The sequence below is a fragment of the Pogoniulus pusillus genome, chromosome 17 (assembly GCF_015220805.1).
Source record: "Pogoniulus pusillus isolate bPogPus1 chromosome 17, bPogPus1.pri, whole genome shotgun sequence".
Lineage (NCBI taxonomy): Eukaryota > Metazoa > Chordata > Aves > Piciformes > Lybiidae > Pogoniulus > Pogoniulus pusillus.
In genome coordinates this window covers 14,439,199-14,458,328 of record NC_087280.1, presented here as the reverse complement: position 1 = coordinate 14,458,328, position 19,130 = coordinate 14,439,199, and the positions used below count along the sequence as shown (strand labels likewise).

General features: G+C 60.4%; 3 protein-coding genes across 6 annotated transcripts; all 3 read right to left on the bottom strand.

Annotated features, from left to right (window-relative positions):
* Positions 1 to 230: 230 nt before the first annotated feature.
* On the bottom strand, positions 231 to 7,381 carry PRC1 (protein regulator of cytokinesis 1). 4 transcript variants are annotated; one of them, XM_064157822.1, is made up of 14 exons: positions 7,204 to 7,381; positions 6,694 to 6,826; positions 6,242 to 6,364; positions 5,760 to 5,993; positions 5,509 to 5,679; positions 4,792 to 4,941; positions 4,322 to 4,469; positions 4,079 to 4,215; positions 3,730 to 3,825; positions 3,451 to 3,597; positions 3,011 to 3,121; positions 2,172 to 2,276; positions 1,590 to 1,775; positions 231 to 1,254 (listed from the first exon to the last, which is right to left on the bottom strand). In XM_064157822.1, the coding sequence occupies exons 1-14, from the start codon at positions 7,227 to 7,229 to the stop codon at positions 1,153 to 1,155; spliced, it is 1,869 nt and encodes a 622-aa protein (XP_064013892.1). In that variant the 5' UTR covers positions 7,230 to 7,381; the 3' UTR covers positions 231 to 1,152. The 4 variants fall into 4 exon arrangements, with proteins under 4 accessions (XP_064013892.1, XP_064013894.1, XP_064013893.1 ...); XM_064157824.1 differs by having other exon boundaries at positions 1,626 to 1,775; XM_064157823.1 differs by having other exon boundaries at positions 3,020 to 3,121.
* An 881-nt stretch (positions 7,382 to 8,262) lies between these two features.
* On the bottom strand, positions 8,263 to 17,439 carry VPS33B (VPS33B late endosome and lysosome associated). The gene is made up of 23 exons (XM_064157827.1): positions 17,266 to 17,439; positions 16,930 to 17,010; positions 16,795 to 16,856; positions 16,543 to 16,592; positions 16,198 to 16,265; positions 14,832 to 14,877; positions 14,645 to 14,739; positions 14,147 to 14,251; positions 13,516 to 13,612; positions 13,270 to 13,347; positions 12,929 to 13,002; positions 12,487 to 12,573; positions 12,301 to 12,391; positions 11,467 to 11,541; positions 11,083 to 11,147; positions 10,771 to 10,825; positions 10,646 to 10,692; positions 9,890 to 10,022; positions 9,583 to 9,656; positions 9,115 to 9,216; positions 8,919 to 8,994; positions 8,710 to 8,826; positions 8,263 to 8,449 (listed from the first exon to the last, which is right to left on the bottom strand). The coding sequence occupies exons 1-23, from the start codon at positions 17,359 to 17,361 to the stop codon at positions 8,370 to 8,372; spliced, it is 1,854 nt and encodes a 617-aa protein (XP_064013897.1). The 5' UTR covers positions 17,362 to 17,439; the 3' UTR covers positions 8,263 to 8,369.
* Positions 17,440 to 17,477: 38 nt separating this feature from the next.
* On the bottom strand, positions 17,478 to 19,096 carry HDDC3 (HD domain containing 3). Its single transcript, XM_064157836.1, has 4 exons — positions 18,985 to 19,096; positions 18,367 to 18,422; positions 18,049 to 18,289; positions 17,478 to 17,709 (listed from the first exon to the last, which is right to left on the bottom strand). Exons 1-4 carry the CDS (start codon positions 19,094 to 19,096, stop codon positions 17,495 to 17,497), a joined length of 624 nt encoding a protein of 207 aa, XP_064013906.1. The 3' UTR covers positions 17,478 to 17,494.
* Positions 19,097 to 19,130: the final 34 nt, after the last annotated feature.

The following is a 19,130-nucleotide window of genomic DNA, read 5'->3' as shown; positions in this document are numbered from 1 at the left end:
TGCCTGGCACTGAGGTCAGGCTGACAGGTCTGTCATTTCCTGGGTCCTCCTTCTGACCCTTCTTGGGGACGAGCACCACACTGGCAAGCCTCCAATCTTCAGGGACCTCTCCAGTGAGCCAGGACTGTTGCTAAATGATGGAGAGCAGCTTGGCCAACTCATCTGCCAGCTCTCTCAGTGCCCTAGGATGGAGCCCATCTGGTCCCATGGGCTTCTGAGGATCCAAAGGCTCAACAAGTCTCTAACCAGCTCCTCCTGGATTATAGGGCTGCTGTTCTGTTCCCTGACCCCATCTAACAGCTGAGGAGGCAGCTGTCCTCAAGCTTTGCAGAAGTGTTATAGCAATTAAGTGGACAGCCTTGAAAAGTGCAGGTTTGCATTTTTTTCTGGCTAGAAAAAGCAGGATAGAGATAGGGGGAGCTGAAACATCCCAACTAGAAATTAATGAAGGAATGAAGGGAAGCCAGGTGCAAAATTTGACTGAAGGAGAAAAGCAGACAGTGAGGAAGACTGCTGACCTTTATCTCACACAACCACCACAACAACCAGAAGCTGGAACCAGGACAGAGAGTGAGAGGTCTGCTTTTGAAACATAAACTAGGGCTTGTGCCAGGGCAGGGGGCCAGGTTTGGTGGAGCCCTCGCCCCTGCACTCAGCACTGTAACAAACATATCTACTCCGTAACTCATTCCACAGGTCAAGGCAAAGCTCTGCTCCCGCACCCCTGCTGCCTCGCTCTGCTCCCAGGGATGGGGCAGGCAGTCCCCAGGAGCATCTGCTGCGGTGTAGCCCCCGTGGTGACACAGCTGTCAGGCTGGAGCTGGGCTGCAGCCCCACGCACGCCGAGGACAAGCGAGGGCCAGGCTGGGAACATGGACTGCAACCTTTATTAAATCCTTCTTTTTAAGCACTTATTTTCTGCAACACCTCCTCACATAAAACAGCTCTTGCTCACCCTGAACAAAGTGCCCTGCTGCTCAAGCCCCTCACATTCCATCCCCCTGCACCTCCCCTGGATCCCCAGCCCTGCAGCTGCTGGGGGACCCCTCAGCACCGTGCCCAGCCTGCAGCCAGAGTGAGCCCAGTGCGCGGGGGGCGCAGGCAGAGGGGCAGCAGCTGCCTGAGCTCTGACCCAGCAGCGCCGCCTGGCGGCTACAGGCAGCTAGAGGCGGCGGCAGCAGCGCCGCGGCAGGAGGCAGTGGTGGCGGTGGAATTGAGGATGGCGTCGGACCTCGATGCCTTCGAAAGGTCACGCTGTGGAGACAAGTGAGAGATGGGGATGAGGGGATGGAGCTGGTGTGGGGAAGCAGGAGCAGCTCCTGGGGAGGGCAGGGCAGGCTGCTCCAGCTGCTTTGGGCTCCCCCCACAGCTTGCTTCAGAAGAGGGCAGGAAAGTGTCACCCTCAAGGAGGTGAGGAAAATCTTGGGGTATGAGGCCAAAGATGGGAACAGCCCCAGGCTGAGAACCTTGTCCCTCCCTCCTGCTGCCAGGCAGCTGTCCTGGGAAGAGCCATAGAGCCAGAGCCTGTGGGGTGCCCGGGGAGCAGGGGGCAGCAGGAGCAGGAGGTGAGGGTAGGAGAGCTGAATTACCGCAAACGCAGAATAGGTGCTGGGAACAGAACTAACACTGAGGTTCTGCTGGGCAGGGGCTCTGGGGGTGCACCCACCGCTCAGGGTGGTTCCGTGCTGCTGGGCCACGTTCTCCTTGTTCTGCTCCCTGTATCCAGCCCGAGGGGTCTTCGGGGTCATGTGGCCAGGAGTTCGAGCTGGCCTGAGCTGCAAGGAGAGGCTGAGGTCAGACAGGCCACAGGAACCAGGCAAGGCTAGGGGAGCTGCACTGATTTAGCTGCCCATGGCACAGCAGTGATAAGCACCAGGAGCCCTCCAGAGTCCATTTCTGGTGCCAGAACACACCCACTGCTGGAAGGTCCTCCAAGCTGCAGGCTTGGCACAGAGGAACAGTGATGTGCCTCCAGCACAGGAGGAACACTGCTGGTACCCTCCTCTTTTCCCTCAGGTCCCCAGAGCATCTTGCCAGGTTGGTGACAACCCAGCAGTGCAAGACAAAGACAAACGAGCGTCTCTGCACCCCAGGAGCTTGGAAGGGGAGCCAGCAAAGCCCAGCAGGCCAGCAGCTGGAGCTGCATTGTCCCAGCTCAGCCATCACCTCACCTTCCCTCCAGAAGGCGGCAGCCGTGGCAGGGGCGAGCGGCAGCTGGTTTGCCCCAGAACAGAGCGAACGGTGCTGTTGGGTGTGCAGGCGGTGGTGCCATTGAGCTGAGGGCAGCAGAAGAGGACAGTGTCACACAGGGAGGAACCTGGCAGCTGCACTCTGCTTGGGAAAGGATGGGGGTCCTAACTAGTTGTGTCCAAGGAGAACAGGAGACCACAGCTTGGGCCCTTTCTCAGCTTCTGGGAACACCTCTACGGTTCTCAGCAGAGACATGGACCTGCTGGAGCATGGCCAGGAGACCACAATGATGATGGGAGGGCTGGAAGCTCTCTGCTGTGAGGCCAGGCTGAGAGAGTCAGGACAGTTCAGCCTGAAGGTGGTAAGTCTCCAAAGACAATTTGGTGGCCTTTCAGTGCTTAAAGAGGTCTGGGAGAAAGCTGAGGTCAGACTTCTGAGCAGGGGCTGTTGTGACAGGACAACAGGGGAGAGAACGAACTAAAAAGAGGGAGATTCAGATTGGAGAAAAGGTTTGACAATGACAGTGGTGAGAACCTGGGGCAAGGTGCCCAGAGAGGCATCTCCAATCTCATGCCTGGACCCATTTCCAGGTCAGGTTGTTCGGAGCTCTGAGCAACCTGCTCTGTGTGCAGATGAACCTTCTGACTGCAAGTGGCTTGGTCTGGAAGCGCTTGAAAGGTCGCTTGTGGCGAGTCCCTGGTTCTGTTGTCCTGAACTCTTTTCACTCCTACATGGTGTGAGGGCAACCCTAAACAGGTCTCCATCTCGGGCACAGTGCATAGCGCCTGGCAGTGTGCCAGCCTGGCACAAACAGCTTTACCTTCCTTACTTTGCCAGGTGTGTGTGGGCCAAGAACGCGGCGCTTGCTGGGTGTCCGTGGGGTGCTGCCGTACAACATCTCTGCCTCGATCTCACGGCTTCTCTTCAGCTGCTGCAGAGGGAATTGAGCTTGGAACTCCAGCAGCGAGCAGCTGCCAGGCCAAGGGCAGCCCAGGGCACAGCCCCACAGCAGCTTCTGCCTTTACACAAATGCACAGGCACCCAGAGCTGTGGTTCTGGCACAGCTGGGGCCACGGGAGGGGCTCAATACACACAGACACCGACAGCAGTGGACACCAGTCCTGCTCTCAGAGGTGACCATGCAGACAGAGACAGCACCAAGAGCCCTGGGCAGCGACTTGGGGCAGCCATAGCAGGGCTGCATTTGCTGCAGCAGAAGCTCCCCAGACTAGCAGGCAGCAGGTTCAGCTCCACACTCACCCTCTCCTGCTTCTCCTTCTCTTTCTCCAGGTGGTACAGCTGCCACTGCTCTTTCACATGCTCCATAAACTGCTGCCCCTTCACCAGGAAAACTGCCTGGTGCTCCTGCTGCCAAGCCTGGGTCTTGACCTCCAGCTCCTCCTGCAGCTGGTGACAACACAAGGATGCTGCGGAGAGGATGCTCTCCAGAACGTGGCCACCTCCACGCACCGAGACAGCCCTTGCTGGCTCCACGCACTGTGCTCGCCCTCAGTCGCTGCTGCACAGGCCTGAGCCTACCTTTGACAGCACCTTCTGCAGCTTTGCTCGCTGCTTCTCCTCCTTCAGCAGGTTGCCCCCACGGTTGGTGAAGCGGCTGGGGTCAGTTGCCTTCCTCTGGCAAGGGAGGGAGGTCAGCAGAGCACCCAACACACCACCCCTCTGACAGCCCAGCACGGGACAGGGCCACTGGAGGAAGCCAACCCCATCCCAAACCTCAGCAGTGCTCTGCATGCAGCACCCCAGCCCCTCACCATCCCACTCTGGTTTCCTGGGGGCCCCTGGCCTCTCCAGCAGCCTGCTGCAGCTGGCAGCAGGGACAGGCACTGCCCTCACCTGGCCCTCAGCCATGTTCCTGCCCGCACAATACCTCCAGCTCCAGGAACAGCTTCCAGTTCTGCTCCCACTTCTGCACAGCCTCAAAAAGGTCTTTGTGTGATTCATAATAGTGCTTCATCTTCACCACCTCAGCGTCGTGGAGCTCAAGCAGGGTCTCTGTACAGCTCTCTGCACAGGAGACAAGAGCACGTTCAGAGGCAGCAGGGCCCCTGTGGCTCCCGGGCAGCCTGCAGCTCCCTCTGGGGGTCCATGAGCAGCCAGAGCCAGCACCCACCTTCATAGTAGGGGCTGAAGGCCTCCTTCTGCTCCTGGCTGTAGAAACATCTTTCCCAATAGTCAGCCAGCTCTGCCCGGGTCGCCTCAATCACTGCCTTCATGTTCTGCACCTTCAGCTCCTCCAGGCGCTCCACTTCCAGCTGCAGCTGCCAACAGGACCAGAGCACAGCCTCACAGAAGGCAGCACCAGCAGGAGCAGGCCACGATTATCCTCGGCAGAAGCCTCCAAGATGAGGCAGCTGAGACAACCAACTCCCAGCTCCTCCACTTGTGAGGACAGCATTTGGCTTGCTCCCTTCATAGAACCAGGGAATGCTTTGGTTGGAAATGAGCTTTGGAAGCTCTCCCACTCCAGGCCTCCTGCAGCGAGGACACTGCTGGAAGCAGTGCCCCACTTCAGCTCCATCACCAGGAGTGCTGACCCAGGGCTACCCCAGCTCCCCTCCCAAGCCACAGGAAGGTCCTTACAGCATTCCTGGTCCTGGCTCTGCACCCAGGCACATGCACTGCAGAAGCTTCTCTCTCCTCCACGGGCACCTGCAGGCGCTCCCAAAGCTGCGTGATCCTGGAGCGCAGCTCTGTGCATGCAGCTTCGTTCTGGACCCGACGAGCTTCCAGCTGCAGGAGGAGAGCAGGGCTCAGGGGCAGCCAGCCTGGCCCGGGGGCATGAGCAGCTCCTTTGCTCTGCTGCAAGCAAAGCCCCCAGCTCCCCTTCCAACGTTCGCAAGTGGCATCAGGTTGGTTGGAAGGGACTCTCCCAAGGCTTTTTGTCCAACAGCCCTGCAGTCAGCAGGGGCACCTCCAACCAGATCAGCCTGCCCAGGGCCACATCAAGTCTGAGCTGGAATGCCTGCAGGGATGAGGCCTTGACCTCACCTCTGGACAACCTGGTCCAGTCTCTCACTACCCTCACCGGGGGGAAGTCCTTCACAACATCCAACCCAAATCTGCCCTGCTTCACTTCCAGTGCAGGGCTCCACATCCCATCCCCACAGGCCCCTATGAACAGTCCCTCCCCAGCCTTCTGTAGGTCCCCTCCAGGTACTGAAATGCACTTGTAAGACCTTGCAAAAGCTCCCCAGAAGCCATTGCAGCACAGGCTGCCTGCAAGCTGAGGAGCTGCTCCTTACATCGCGGTGCCAGCTCCTGCCAGGACCCACCCACGGCCTCAGCATGCCAACGTACCTGCCGCAGCAGCTCCTGGAGGGCAGCGAGGTTGTCCGTGGACAGGCAAAAGGCTTCCACATCCTCATCCACCACATCCCTCTCAAAGCTGGTGTCTGGAATGTGCTCCAGCTCCTCCATCAGAAGGGTGATTTGCCGCCTGCTGCGCACAAACTCTTCCTGCCTTTGCTCCTGAGGTGAGGAGCACAGTTAGGACCCAGCCAGTGCCACGCCTGCCACCCTGGGTGACATCACCACCCCTCCTCCCTTACTTTCTCAGCAGCCAGAGAGGCCAGGTGACGCCGATAGCGATCCAGCTCCTCCAGGCTGGGCACAGCCTTGGCATCGATGGAGAACGGAGTGGTGCACAGGATGTCACACAGGTCCTGCTCCTGCTCTTGCAGGTTCTTCAGCTCCTGCTTCCTGTCCCACCTCTGCTTCAGCAGCACTTCCACACGTGTCCTCAAGCTCTTCTCTCTCTCCAGAATAGTACCTTTCTCTTCTGTCTGCAAAAGCCCAGATATCAGCTTTCTCCCCCTCACCTTGCACACCTGAGCCACATTTTTAGGCTTCTTGAAGACTTGGAGCAGCAGCCCCAGGTCTGAGCAAGGGACTCCCCAGGCAGGTACAAAGTTCCACCAGGCTGCAGGAAAAGTGGCTCTGGTCTCTCCAAGGCACCCAGCTGGAGCCCAGGCAGCACAAGCCTCTTGCCAGCAGGAGCCTAGGAGGGCAAAGCAACACTTCAATACTTTACCGAAAAGGGCTCCAGCTGCAGGTCCTCACAGAGGCTACGAAGCTTCTCCTGACACAGCTCAATGCTTTTCAGAAGACGCTCTTTCAAGTTCTCCTCCTCTGCCACCATCTCATCCAGAAGCTCCTGTGGCACAGGTACGGTTAGGGATAGGGCTGGGGAGTGAGAAGGGGACACACAGAGAGAGCAGACAAGGCAGTGGAACCGTAGCTAAAGAAACACTCTAGGGGACAAGTGAAAGATGGGCAGGTAGGGTGAGTGGCCCAGCAGAAAGGGGACGAGGGCAGGGTGCAGCAGTACCCTCGGAGCTCCTGATAGACCCAACTGGCTCTGGCTTTCTGGCCAAGCTCACATCGAGCTACCCTGGCTCAAGGATCAAGCAAGGCTGGCTGTAGCCGAAGGGGCTAGGCAGTGGTCCCGGGACCTCCTTGTTTCAGGAACCCCCTACCCCTCACCTTGATGTACTTTTTGGCCGTACGAGTACGCTCCAGGCGCTGCTCCTCCGGGATTCCGATCTCCTCCCAGATCTCCCGCAGCGTCTCCATGGCTTCGGTCAGGACCGCCACGACCTCGGCCGCCAGCACCTCGCTGAGAGCACCGGTACCCAACGAACATCAACCGCCGGCGGGCGGGGGCCGGCACCAGCATCGCTGGCCGCCTGCCTCCCCCACCCTCTGTCCCGCTTGCCGGGGCCCCTCCACCACCCGCTTTCCCTGTTCCCGTCCTCTTGTCTGGGTTGGCACATCCTGGTGCCGCCGCACTGCCCCACCCTGAGCCTTCCCTGCCTCCCCAGCTGTCCCGGAACCCCACAGTTGCTTCCCCAACTCATCTATTTCCTTGAGATTCCCACCCTAATTTGCCCCGGCGCTGCCAACCCCCACCTCGTCTCAGGCCCCTCCTCCGTGGTGCCCAGTCCCACCTGCCCCCTGCCCGGTTTCACCACCGCGGACTCCCCGGCCCCGCACCTCTGCCTTGTGCGGGCTCTGTTCATGGCGGCTCCGCTTTGCGCTTCTCTCTCGGTAGCTCCTCTCAACACGGCTCCACCCGCAGCAACTCTCTCCGGGTCGCTCTCCACCTCCGATTCAAACTGCCCGCAAGCCCCGCGGCTGCCAACGCCGCCGCAGCACTGCCCATAACCGCCGCCGCGGCCCCGCCCCAAGCCGCCCGCCAGCCAATAGAAGTGAAAGGCTCCCAGCGCGTCTGGCCAATCCCGAGCGGCAGCGCTGCTGAGCCGCTGCCGCAGCCACCGGCCCTGCGCGGCGCCTTGGGCGCCCACACGTGACGTCAGGCGGGCGACGCTCTGGGCGTCAGCCCCAGCCCCGGGGCTGTCCTACACCCATCGAGTCAGCCAGGTGGGAAGAGACCTCCAGGATCATCCAGTCCAACCTCTCCCCCAGCCCTGTCCAATCAACCAGACCATGGCACCGAGTGCCTCATCCAGTTTGTTCTTGGACACCTCCAGGGATGGTGACTCCACCCCCTCCCTGGGCAGCCCATTCCAATGCCAATCACTCTCTCTGCCAACAACTTCCTCCTAACATCCAGCCTAGACCTCCCCTGGCACAACTTGAGACTGTGTCCCCTTGTTCTGTTGCTGGTGCGCTGGGAGAAGAGGCCACCCCCCACCTGGCTACAGCCTCCCTTCAGGTAGTTGTAGACAGCAATGAGGTCACTCCTGAGCCTCCTCTTCTCCAGGCTGCACACTCCCAGCTCCCTCAGCCTCTCCTCACAGGGCTGTGCTCCAGGCCCCTCACCAGCTTCATTGCCCTTCTCTGGACACCTTCCAGCACCTCAACATCTCTCTTGAATTGAGGGGCCCAGAACTGGACACAGCACTCAAGGTGTGGCCTGACCAGCGCTGAGCACAGGGGAAGAATAACCTCCCTTGTCCTACTGGCCACACTGCTCCTGATGCAGGCCAGGATGCCATTGGCTCTCTTGGCCACCTAGGCACACACCTGTTGCCCTGCTCTGCTGTCGCCCTCGGCTCAGGGTCCTTGTAGCATTGCAGCACCAGTCCAAGCTGGAACCATAGCGGCAGAGATGTTTATTAGTACAGGGGTGCAGAAGGTCGCAGAACGCCGCCAGGTCTCCCTCGGCGACCTCCATCCCTGGCCAGGCCTGCCTGGCCTCACGCCTTGGTCTCGATCATAGCTTCCATCATCCGGGTGCTGTTGGTGATGGCCGTGGTCAGGAAGATGAACTTGAACCCTGCAGAGAAAAGCCATCAGTGCCCTGCCAGCCCCTGCAGTGTCCCGAGGCAGAGTGACAGGACAGAGCTGTGGGGGAGTGCAGGGCTGGCTGTGGAGACCAGTGAGTGGGAGGTCGCATGGATCTCACTGAACCCCATGGGCTCTAGGCCACTTGCCCTTGAGTACAGCCCTTGTGGCCTTGAGGCCGTGATTCCAGGAGCACTCCCAAGCTTGCTCCCTGCTCCACGGCCTGCAGCTCCCCACCGCTGCCGCGCCCACCTCTCTCCTTCCCCAGGAACCGAAGAGCAGCGATCTCGGAGAAGGTGCAGCCGCCCAGGAAGACAGCAAGGATGACGCGCTGGTAGTCCCAGGTGGGATTGTCCTCCACGGTGCTGTCTGGGTGAGGAGGCACAGACTCGTGGGACCTGCCAGCCCCAGGCGCACCCATCTCCAGCCAGCCGCTGGAGCCACCTCAACCTCCTCAGTACCTGAGACTGCAAACTCGTTGCCGTTGAGCAGCCGCACGACCTCCTCCAGGCCCAGCCAGCCCCGGCGCTCCAGCACCTGAGGGATGGGGCTGGGGGTCAGGACCAGCCCGAGGGAGGCTGCGGGCTGAGAGACCCCCATAGAGGTACTGGCAGGAGGAGCGGGCTCAGGGTGGTGCTCAGCTCCAGGTGGGCTCACCTGCTCGATGATCTTGCAGCTGAGGGGGACGTAGGCCCCGCTGAACACGTATGCCATGTCCCGAGGCATCTTCAGGTCGTACTCTCCATCCACCCGTGGGATCTGCAGAGGTGTGGGTATGGGGCCAGCCTGCCTGGGACTTCACCAACTCCCCCAGGGCTGCAGACAGCTCTGCCTCCCTGGCCCTGCCACCCTGAGCCCACACAGCCTCATCAAATCATTCAGTCACAGACTCATCAAATCATTTGGGTTTGCACTCCTGGAGCACCCAGCTCTGATGTGCTGGGGGCCAAGGGTGGGCAGAACAGGAAGCTCCCAGTGAGCCCCTGCGAGCTGCCTCTCAGCTGCCTGGAGCAGCAGCTCTGGCCCTGTGCAGCACAGGGTGCCATGCCTGGAGAGCTGGGCATGGGGACAGACTGAGCAGAGCTGTTCTGGCAGCAGGGGGATCACAGCCCCCCGAGGACATACCAGCCCCAGCTTCTTGCTTATGGCTCGAAAGTTGCTCTTCCTTGCCAAGGAATTGAAGGCATCTGTGATCTTCCCTGGAAGAGAGGACACAAAGTGGCTCAGAGCCTGTGCATTGCTCATGGCTGCAGGCTGGCAGAGCTGCTGTTTCTAGTGAGGGCAGCAGTGCCAGCCCTGCCACCCTCACGGGCAGTTCACACCATGCCTGAGGATGTGCTCTGTGCCTATAGCTTCCACCTGGCTCTGCAGCAGCTGCCAAGGATCAGGTCAGGGCCCCAGGACCCCCGTGGGGGCCCGGGCTGGCTCTCACCCGCGGCACGGTCAGTCACCAGCCTGCTGACTTTGTTCTCCACGGCCGTCAGGGTGTCCCCAGCCGACTGCTCGGTCAGCAGCCCAATGCGCTTCAGGTTATGGAAGGTCAGGAGGTGCTCAGGGCCATAGCTCTAGGGAGGGGGCAGCTGGGTCAGGGATAACGTCGGAAGGTGGCAGGGTACTGGTGCCACCTTCATCAGGTGGCAGTCACAGAATCAATGAGTGGATTGCATGGGAAGGGACCATTCGAGATTATCTAATCCAACCTCTGCAGCCACCAACATCAACTAGAGCAGGTTGCTCAGAGCTCTGAACAACCTGCCCTGAAACTGGTACAGGGGTGTGGCATCTCCCACCTCTCTGGGCAGCCTGGGCCAGGCTCTCATCACTCTCTGTCTCAAGCATTTCTCCCTACTCTCCAGTCTCAGTCTCCTTTAGTTCCAACCATCACCCCTGTCCTGTCACAACAGACTGCTCAGAACTCTGTCCCCAGTCTTCTGATTAGTCCCTTGCAGCACGGAAAATCCACCAGAAGGTTTCCTGGGCTGAACAACCCCAACTTCCCACCCGGCCTCACAGCAGAGGGCTTCCAAAGCCATTGGAGCAAGCCCAAAGGCAAAGGGTAAGGCTGGGGCAGAGCTCAGGGCTTGCACATTGCCCATGGTAGCTGCCTGCAGCCTCGTGGTGAGAGCAGCAGGGAGAGGAAGCCCAGCCTGACCCAGTGCCTGCTCTGCTGCGAGCCCTAGATGCTCACCTGCAGGTACTGCGTTTTCAGGGAGCGGTAGTCCTTGGGGTTGAGACCTGTGGGGAACAGTGGGTGAGCTTTGTGCCAAGGCCCCAGTGCCACCCATCCCTGCCCAGCACAGCCAGACACCTCACCGTTCTCCGTGATGGACAGGAGGCACATCAGGCGCAGGCTGTCAATGGGGGACACCTGTGTGGGAGCAGGAGCTGAGCCAAGGTCCCTGCAGTGGAGCAGGGCAGCTGGAGCAGCAGAATCAGAATGGTTTGGGAATTGTGGAGTTAACCATGGCCCCAGGTCACCACCGAACCACATCCCTCAGCACCACATCTCCACACTTTAAAACAGCTCTGGGGATGGAGACTCCACCACTACTCTGGGCAGACAGGGGCAGGCCTTGACAACCCTCAAGGAGAAGAAATTGTTCCTCGTGTCCCACCAGGTCTCACCTGGCGGTCGATGTGCTCCTCGATGAAGCTGGTGCTCTCTCGGATGTCAAAGCCTTCCAGCAGCGCTGTGATGGGGGAGAGGATGCATCACTGCACCCATCCCTAGGCTCTTTGAAGTACACTGAGGCCAGGCCCAGGGCTCAGCCTCCCTCCCTAAGCCCCAGGGAACAGGGCAGATGTGCACTGCTGGACCACTCAACACACACCAGCCCTATGAAGATGGGGCTTGACTTTATGACGCCAAGTCTGGAGGCCTGTGGTGTCACAGGGGGCATCTGAGTGTGAGGCTGCCCGACACTGGGGCTGTGGGTCACAGGACAGGGTGAAGGAGCAATGACTGGGATGGGGGTAGCAACAGAATGGGTGGCAGGCAACAGCACTCACAATGTTCAGCCTTCATCATCTCCTGGAAGTCTTGCTTTGTTTTCTTCTTCATGATAGACTCACAGGCACCAATATCTGTACAGCCAAGAGAGATCACAGAAGAGCAGCATGGATGAGCTTGGAAAGGACCTCTGGAGATCACCCAGTCCAGTCCCCCTGCTCAACCAGGGACATCCGCAGCAGCTTGCCCAGCATCACAATGGCTAGGGGGAGGTTGGAAGCTCTCCAGAGAAAGAGACTCCACCACCTTTCTGGGCAGCCTGTTCCAGAGGTCCAGCACCCTCACACCAAGTAATTTTCTCCTCCTGTTCAGATGAAACCTCCTGGGTTCCTGTTTGTGCCCACTGCCCCTTGTCCTGTCACTGGGCACCATTAACAAGAGTCTGGCCCCATCCTCCTGCCTCCCACTCTCACTGAGAACTGAGCAGATCCCCTCTCAGGCTACCCTTCTTCAGGCTCAACAGCCTCAGGGCTCTCCTCCTTTCCTCCTCACAGAGATGCTCCAGGCCCCTCAGCATTTTCAGAAACTCCACTGGATTCTCTCCAGTAGTTGTCTCTTTTGCACTGGGGAGCCCAGAACTGGACCCAGTACTCTAGCTGTGGCCTCACTGGGGCAGAAGGCAGCTTTGGAGGAGTAACAGGCTCTGCACATCTCACATACCCCCAGCTCTACTACAGACACACCCCAATGGCCTCTGCCCCCTGCCCAATGCTCTGGACATCTGACCCTCCTGGGCACCATCTGAGCAGTTCCTCACTTCCCCGTTTCCCTGTGAGCCCTGGCACCCACAGCAGCAGCTGAGGGCCTCCCCGTGCTCCTGCCCCAGCTCCTACGCAGGCTCAGAAGGCGATGCTCCTGCTTCAGTCCCTTCAGCTCCTGGGAGACAAAGTTCTTCATCTGCTTGATGTCCATGCCACGGCGGCGCTGCGGGCAGCAAAGCAGGCAGAAAGGTGAGCAGGTGGCAGGGGCGCAGTGGCATGGGTGCCCTGCTGGCTGGGCTGGCATGGACTGGCACTCACATCGTACTGTGCCTGCAGGTTCCGTGACTTCTGGCTCAGGAAGCCGAAGACGCTGGAGAAGTGTTCATTGCGGATCTGGCTGAAGACCTGTGGGCGGCACAGCTGGCACCAGGCTCCACACAGCCGCCTGTGCCAGCCCAGCCACAGCCCCCAGCGCTCAAAGCCAGCACTTGCCAGCAGTCAGACAAGGTGGAATCCCTGCTGGTGCCCCCAGATGCTGGCTGGCAAGTCACACCCTCCAGCAGGGACTCCGGGAGCCCAGGAGTGCCTGCAGAATGTGCTTCTCTAGTCCCCATGCCCTAACCCCAGTCTGCACCCCAAAGCCCAGCAGTGCCCATGGATGCCTGCTTAGGCTTAAGGGAGGAAAATCTCTGCTCAGCTGCCTCCTGAGGCCACTTGGGCACAGGAGCACCCACATCCCACAGGGCACGTGAGAACTCACTTTGTCCTGGGCATTGAGCAGCACCTTAATGCTCTTGTCAGAGGAGGTGACATCTGGCCCAAAATCCACGCTCCCTACAGAGAAGGATGAGGAGCTGCTCTGTGCCAGCCACCTCTGCACATGCTGGCCCTGCTGCAAAAGGCAGCAGAGATGGGGGATGCCCACCCAGCTACAAGGGCAGACTGAGGGAGCTTTCCACAGCGCCCCCTGCAGGAACTGACCCACAGGAACAGCCCCGGCTGCAGCATGCACACCCAGGGGCTGGCAACACCCAGCACAAACCCTGGAGGCTCTCAGTGCGTGGAAGAAGTGCCACCCTGTGCCCTTCCCCAGTGACCTACCACACTTGATGCGGAAGGTGTCGTCCACCAGCCCCTCGTAGACCACCTGTGAGCACAGCGCTGTCACGTAGTCCGTGTCTGCAAGGAGAGAAGTGCCCAGGCTGCCCTCCTGCTCCAGCTGCCCACTGCCTGCATGGGCTCTGCTTGCCCCATTCACTGCAGATACTTCTCTAGATGAGCTGCCCGCCCAAACTGCTCCTTTTTGGCAGCCTCCCCTCCCCCACTGCCCACCTCGCCCCAGCCTACCTCTGTCCATGAGGAAAATGTTCCCAATCTCAGGCTTCCTGCCCTGGACCTCGCCCTCACTCTCCTCCTCCAGGTCCCGCCACAGCTCATAGCTCATCTGCAAAGGGCAGAGCACATCATGGCCTGGGGGAGCAGCCCCAGGCTCCCACCAAGGGCTGAAGCTTGTCCCACTAAGCCAGCTCCTCACATCTTGCCATGATGTGCCAGTCAGGGCATCACATGTGGCCAACTAGTTGCAGCTACCTAAGGCTTGGCACAAGCTTTTCCCCTCCAGGGAATGAGGTGCTGCACAGCACTCCAATGAGCAGCAGACACTACTGAACCTTGGCACATGCCACGCTGGCTGGAAGATGCAGGATGGCAGAGCCCACCCCCAAACCTAGCCCCAGAGCTGCCTGGAAGAGGCAGTAGCGCAACGTCGCCTTTACAGCCAGACAGAGCCAGATGGCAGAGGCTCCCTGCCAACCTGCCAAGCCTCCAGGGCTGCCTGGGAAGAGGCAGCAGTGTGGTGCCACCTTTACAGGGATGTGCTGCCACATGTCTGATGGGATCTGACTCTCTGCAAGCAGCACCCTTACAGGAGCAGAGAGTCTCCCTCGCGCCCTGGCTGAGCCCAGCAGCGCGGCTGTACCTTGGCACACCGACCGATGCCGTAGGCTTTGCCGAAGGGCCCATACAGGGAGCTCAGCAGCTGCAGCGCTCGAGCGACTGAGTTGATCCAGCGGTGATCTCCCTCCTGCGGGGACAATGGGACAGTGGGGAGACAGCCTTGGCAGGCAGGCTGGCTGGGAAACGGCTGCTGGAGGTGGGCTGGGGACACAGCTGGACTGGCAGACCCTGGGCATAGTGCTTCCAGAAGGAACATGGTCAGGAACAGGCTGGGATACCCTCGAGCTGTTTAGGAGGGAGCAGAAGGAGGAGTGGAGGCATCACAGCCTATCTGAGCAGCCACCCCTAGAAAAAGCCACCCAGAACAGCTGAGAAGAGCCTACAGTGAGGGCTGAGAAGGTGAACAGGACATCACGCATCTGCTCTCCAAACAAAACTCTTCTGTCCCAAGTCCAACAGCTGAGCAAGGGGAAAGTGCCACCCTCCCGGGGCCACATCCCAGCAGCAGTGCCCCACTGACCAGGAAGTAGTCGCGGAAGAATTCAGGCAGCTCCATGCTGATGATGTCTTCATCCAGGGGGAGCAAATAAAAGGACCACTCATCACAGGTGACATCTAGGTTTGGGGCAGACAGGTGACAGCTACTCAGCCCTCAGCAGAAACAATACTCAGGGAGGGGAAGGAGGAGGCATCAGAGCCTCACTTACCACCAAAGACTCCTTCTTCCTCCAGCACCATCTCACAGGCATAAAACTGGAAGAGAAGGTGTGCTAGTTTGAGGCAAACTGGAATATTTTAATGGGGGAAATTAGATGATAGGCTGTCAAAATAAAACAATGGTGATGCCTGCTTCACTCATAGGCTTGCTGAGATGTATGAAAATAAGGACACAAACACAGATAAGACAGCATGAGAGGAAGAGTGTGAGAAAGCATGACAGTCTCTACCTATCAGAGTCAGTGCCTGTGCTTTCTCCCTGGGCCTTTGCTGTATAATCCAACTAATTCTGCTTCTAACCCTCCCTGGCCAATCCTCACAGCTCACCTTGCACATAAGTCAAACTCTGGGATAAGATAGAGGGGTGGAAGGCAGGTGGAAGGGGTCGTTGGGAGCCCCTCCTGGGGACTCTGGTTTCTGGGAGGGCCATTGTATGTCTATTACTTTTACCTTGTCTATTTCTGTCTGTAGCTGTATATATATTGTAAATACCTGCTTGTATATGGTGCTAAGCCATAAATATAAAGCCTTGTTCCTTAACTTCCAGCCAGCTGGAAGTCTGAATGATTTCATAAGAGTGGGGGGGGGGGCAGTTACACCCAAACCTCCACAGAAGGGAAGAGCCTGAGGGCCCAGACAGACAGAAAAAAAACCTTTCTTCCAGACAGGAAAGATCAGCTCATTCCCAGGCAATCACAACGTTTCTGGGTTAGAAATAGGTTCCTTTTGGCATCCATAGAAGGGGTGAAAGACAGACAGGCCAGGCAGATGCAGGGAGGAGCAGGGAGGTCATTCTGCCCCTGTACTCTGCACTGAGTACTGTGTTCAGTTCTGGGCCCCCCAGTTTAAAAGGGACATTGAGATCCTTGAGTGTGTCCAGAGAAGGGCGACGAGGCTGGGGAGAGGCCTTGAGCACAGCCCTACGAGGAGAGGCTGAGGGAGCTGGGATTGGTTAGCCTGGAGAAGAGGAGGCTCAGGGGAGACCTTATTGCTGTCTACAACTACCTGAGGGGTGGTTGTGGCCAGGAGGAGGTTGCTCTCTTCTCTCAGGTGGCCAGCACCAGAACGAGAGGACACAGCCTCAGGCTGCGCCAGGGGAGATTTAGGCTTGAGGTGAGGAGAAAGTTCTTCACTGAGAGAGTCATTGGGCACTGGAATGGGCTGCCCGGGGAGGTGGTGGAGTCGCCGTCCCTGGGGCTGTTCAAGGCAGGATTGGACGTGGCACTTGGTGCCATGGTCTGGCCTTGAGCTCTGTGGTAAAGGGTTGGACTTGATGATCTGTGAGGTCTCTTCCAACCCTGATGATACTATGATACTGTGATACTGTAATGGGTGGCAGAGCAGGGTCAGACCAACCTTTTGGGGACTGAAGATAATCTTGTACTTCCTGCTCCTCCCTGACATCTTGTCAGCGTTGATGATGTCTGCGGACAGAAAACGTGTGGGGTCTGTAAAGGCCTGAACCAGCGCGAGTCCTCCTGCCTGATGAGCTCCAGGGTCCCACATCTCACATGACCCAGAATACTTCGAGCAGATAGAGAAAGGCACTCTGGGCACAGGGGCTGCCTGCCAAGGCTGTGGCCATGCCCAAAGCATTTCCCAAGTGCCACTTCCCAGGCCATGCAGGAAGGGGTCCCACAGCCCAAACCACAGCACAGAGCCAAGACATCAGCCCCTGACAGCAGGTGGAGATGCACTCACCGGCGATGTACCGCATCGTCCTGATCCGCGGCCGTACAAGGAAGCAGAACCTACATCAGAGTGATGGAAAGGAGTGAGAGGCCCTTTCCTGACCCCTTTCCCTCAACACCTTTGCCCTGTAACCCATCCGGGCCAGCGGAGCCAAACCCTCAGCTGGAAGAAGCATCCATCCCCTGCCCGCTGCCCCGTGCTCTCCACAGCCCTCTCTGCCCGGCCGCGGCAGCGCCGGTGCCGCGCTGCGGGGACACTCACTGGTCGCTGGCACCGAGGGCCGGGCGGCTCTCCACCTTGTACAGCTTGTCCACCTCGTGTTGCTGCGGGGAGAGGCCGGGCCGTGAGCGGGCGGCACGGGCGGTGGGCACCTGCCCGCCCCCGGCCTGGCCGTACCTTCAGGATAGAGACGTTGGCGATGCGGTCCAGGGGGCTCATCAGGTCGGCCTCGATGAAGAGGTCCTTCTTCCCCGGCAGCTGAGGGCAGACGATTCGCCGGCTGACCGAGGGTGGTCCCGAGGCCGAGCGCATCCTCTGCCGGTACCGGGCCACTCCCGGGCATACCTCCTCCCTACCGCGCCCGATACCCCCCGATCCCACTGTCTCCTCAACCACCACTCCCGGTGCGGGATCTCTCCGGGATGTGAGCCCGGCCTCATCCCCGCCCGCCGCCGTCCCGGGCACGGCCGAGCCCAGCCCAGCCTCCGATCCCCGTCAGCCGCCGTCCCGGACCTGTTCCAGCAGGTAGATGAGCTGGTCCCGCGCCAGCCGCTTCAGGATGCCGAAGTCGGGAGGCTCCGGCACGTCGCGGCGGCCGGCGAAGGCCATGGCGGAGACGGGGAGCAGGGCTACCCCCGGAACGCCCGAACGCGGCCGAGGGGGCCACCGGAACCCAGAAGCGGCCCCCACCGGCGGAAGCGGCCGGCGACAGACGACACGGACCGTTTAGCTCTGCGCACGTTTATTGCCCGGCGCGCCCCGCCCGCGGCTCCCGGCTCCCCTCGGCCGCTCCGGCCCCGCAGCCAGGCCCGGGCGGGCTCGGCGGCCCCAGCGACAGGCCGCGCTCCTCGAAGAGCCGCTGCAGGGCAGCCTCCAGCGCCGGGCTCGTCCCGCGCAGGCCGAACACGACCTGCGCCGCCCACTGGAAGTACTCCTGTACGCGCTGCGGCGACCACCCTGCGGGGGCACGGCGGGGACACGTCACCACCGGCGGCGGGCGGCGCTGGGGCGGGCCCGAGCGGGTACCGGGCCCGCGGTAATGCCCGCACAGCTGGGCCGGCTGGAAGCCGATGCCCGAGACCCAGCCGGGCTCAGCCGAGCAAAGTGCCAGCACGCACCGACTCCAACCCCCCGTCCCCTCCCGCTTCTCCCAGCCGCCTGCAACCGGGCCAGGCTCAGAGCAGCTTTGGCCGGCAGGGAGCAGGGTCCAGGCTGGCGCTCACGGGCAGAGCGGCAGTCGCTGGAGGCCCTCCCCGCAGTGCCAGTGCTGCCGTTGGGCCCCGGTACAAGCTGTACCTGCCGGGGTGCAGCGGTTGAGGTCGCGCAGATTGTAGAGCTTGTCTGCCAGCTTGACCAGCTTGGCACGGGGGCTGCTGCTCGGGGCGTGCTCGACCTGCAGCCGCTTTCGCTCCATCTTGGGCAGTGTCTTGTCATCTGTCACCTCTGCCACCACCCTGCTCACCTCCTGCCCGAACAGCTCCTCGATCTCTGCCAGCGTGGTGTCTGTGTCCTCCACCGTGTCATGCAGGAGGGCAGCCTAGGCGAGCAGAGGACGGTGGGGGACCCTGGCCAGGCCCTCCCTGCAACAGGGCACAGGGCAGGGCTGGACATTACCTGCAGCACGACGATGTCGGTCACACCAGCCTCGTGGGCCAGGATCCGGGCTACGCCTGCGACCCAGAGAGAGGAGAGGGATGGGGGTACAGAGCAGCAGCAAGGAGCTCCTGGGACTGGCTATTTGGCATCAGGCACGGAGGGGTGCCACGAACACACCCGGGCCTGTGCGTCCCACGGGCATCTCATGCAGGGTGAAAGCCCAGGACTGGGGCAGGCATAAGGTCCTGAGAAATGGCACCCAGGGTAGGGGGCTGAGGGGACAGGGAATAGTGAGCCAGGCACAGCAGCAGCCCCCGTGTGCACTAGGCACAGAGAAAACGCAGAGGCCATCCCGGGGGGGAGGTGGGGAGAACTGTCTTCCTGGAGTGGAAGCTATTCGGGGGTTCAGACACTGATGGGGCGGCAGGGACAACAGAAGGGGAGGGACACGGAAGTGGCAGAGGTAGCGGAGTGGCAAGGGGCCCCGGCTCCCTCCGAAGCCGGGATGGAGGATTCCGGGAGGCGGCAAGTGCTGAGCCGCAGGAGCGGCGCCCCAAGGGTTGTCCCTCTAAGGCAAGCGGCGGCCCCAGGAGCCAGACGCGCTGCCTCGGCGGGTGGAGCCCCCGGGTTCCGCACCGATGGGGTGATTGATGTATGGGGTGCCCTCGGGGTCCTTCCGGCGCTGTCCCTTGTGCTTCCTGGCCGCGAAATCCGCCGCCTCCAGCAGCGCCGCCGCCTCCGAGCCCATGGCGGTCGCGGCGGAAGCAGCGCTCGGAGGCGGG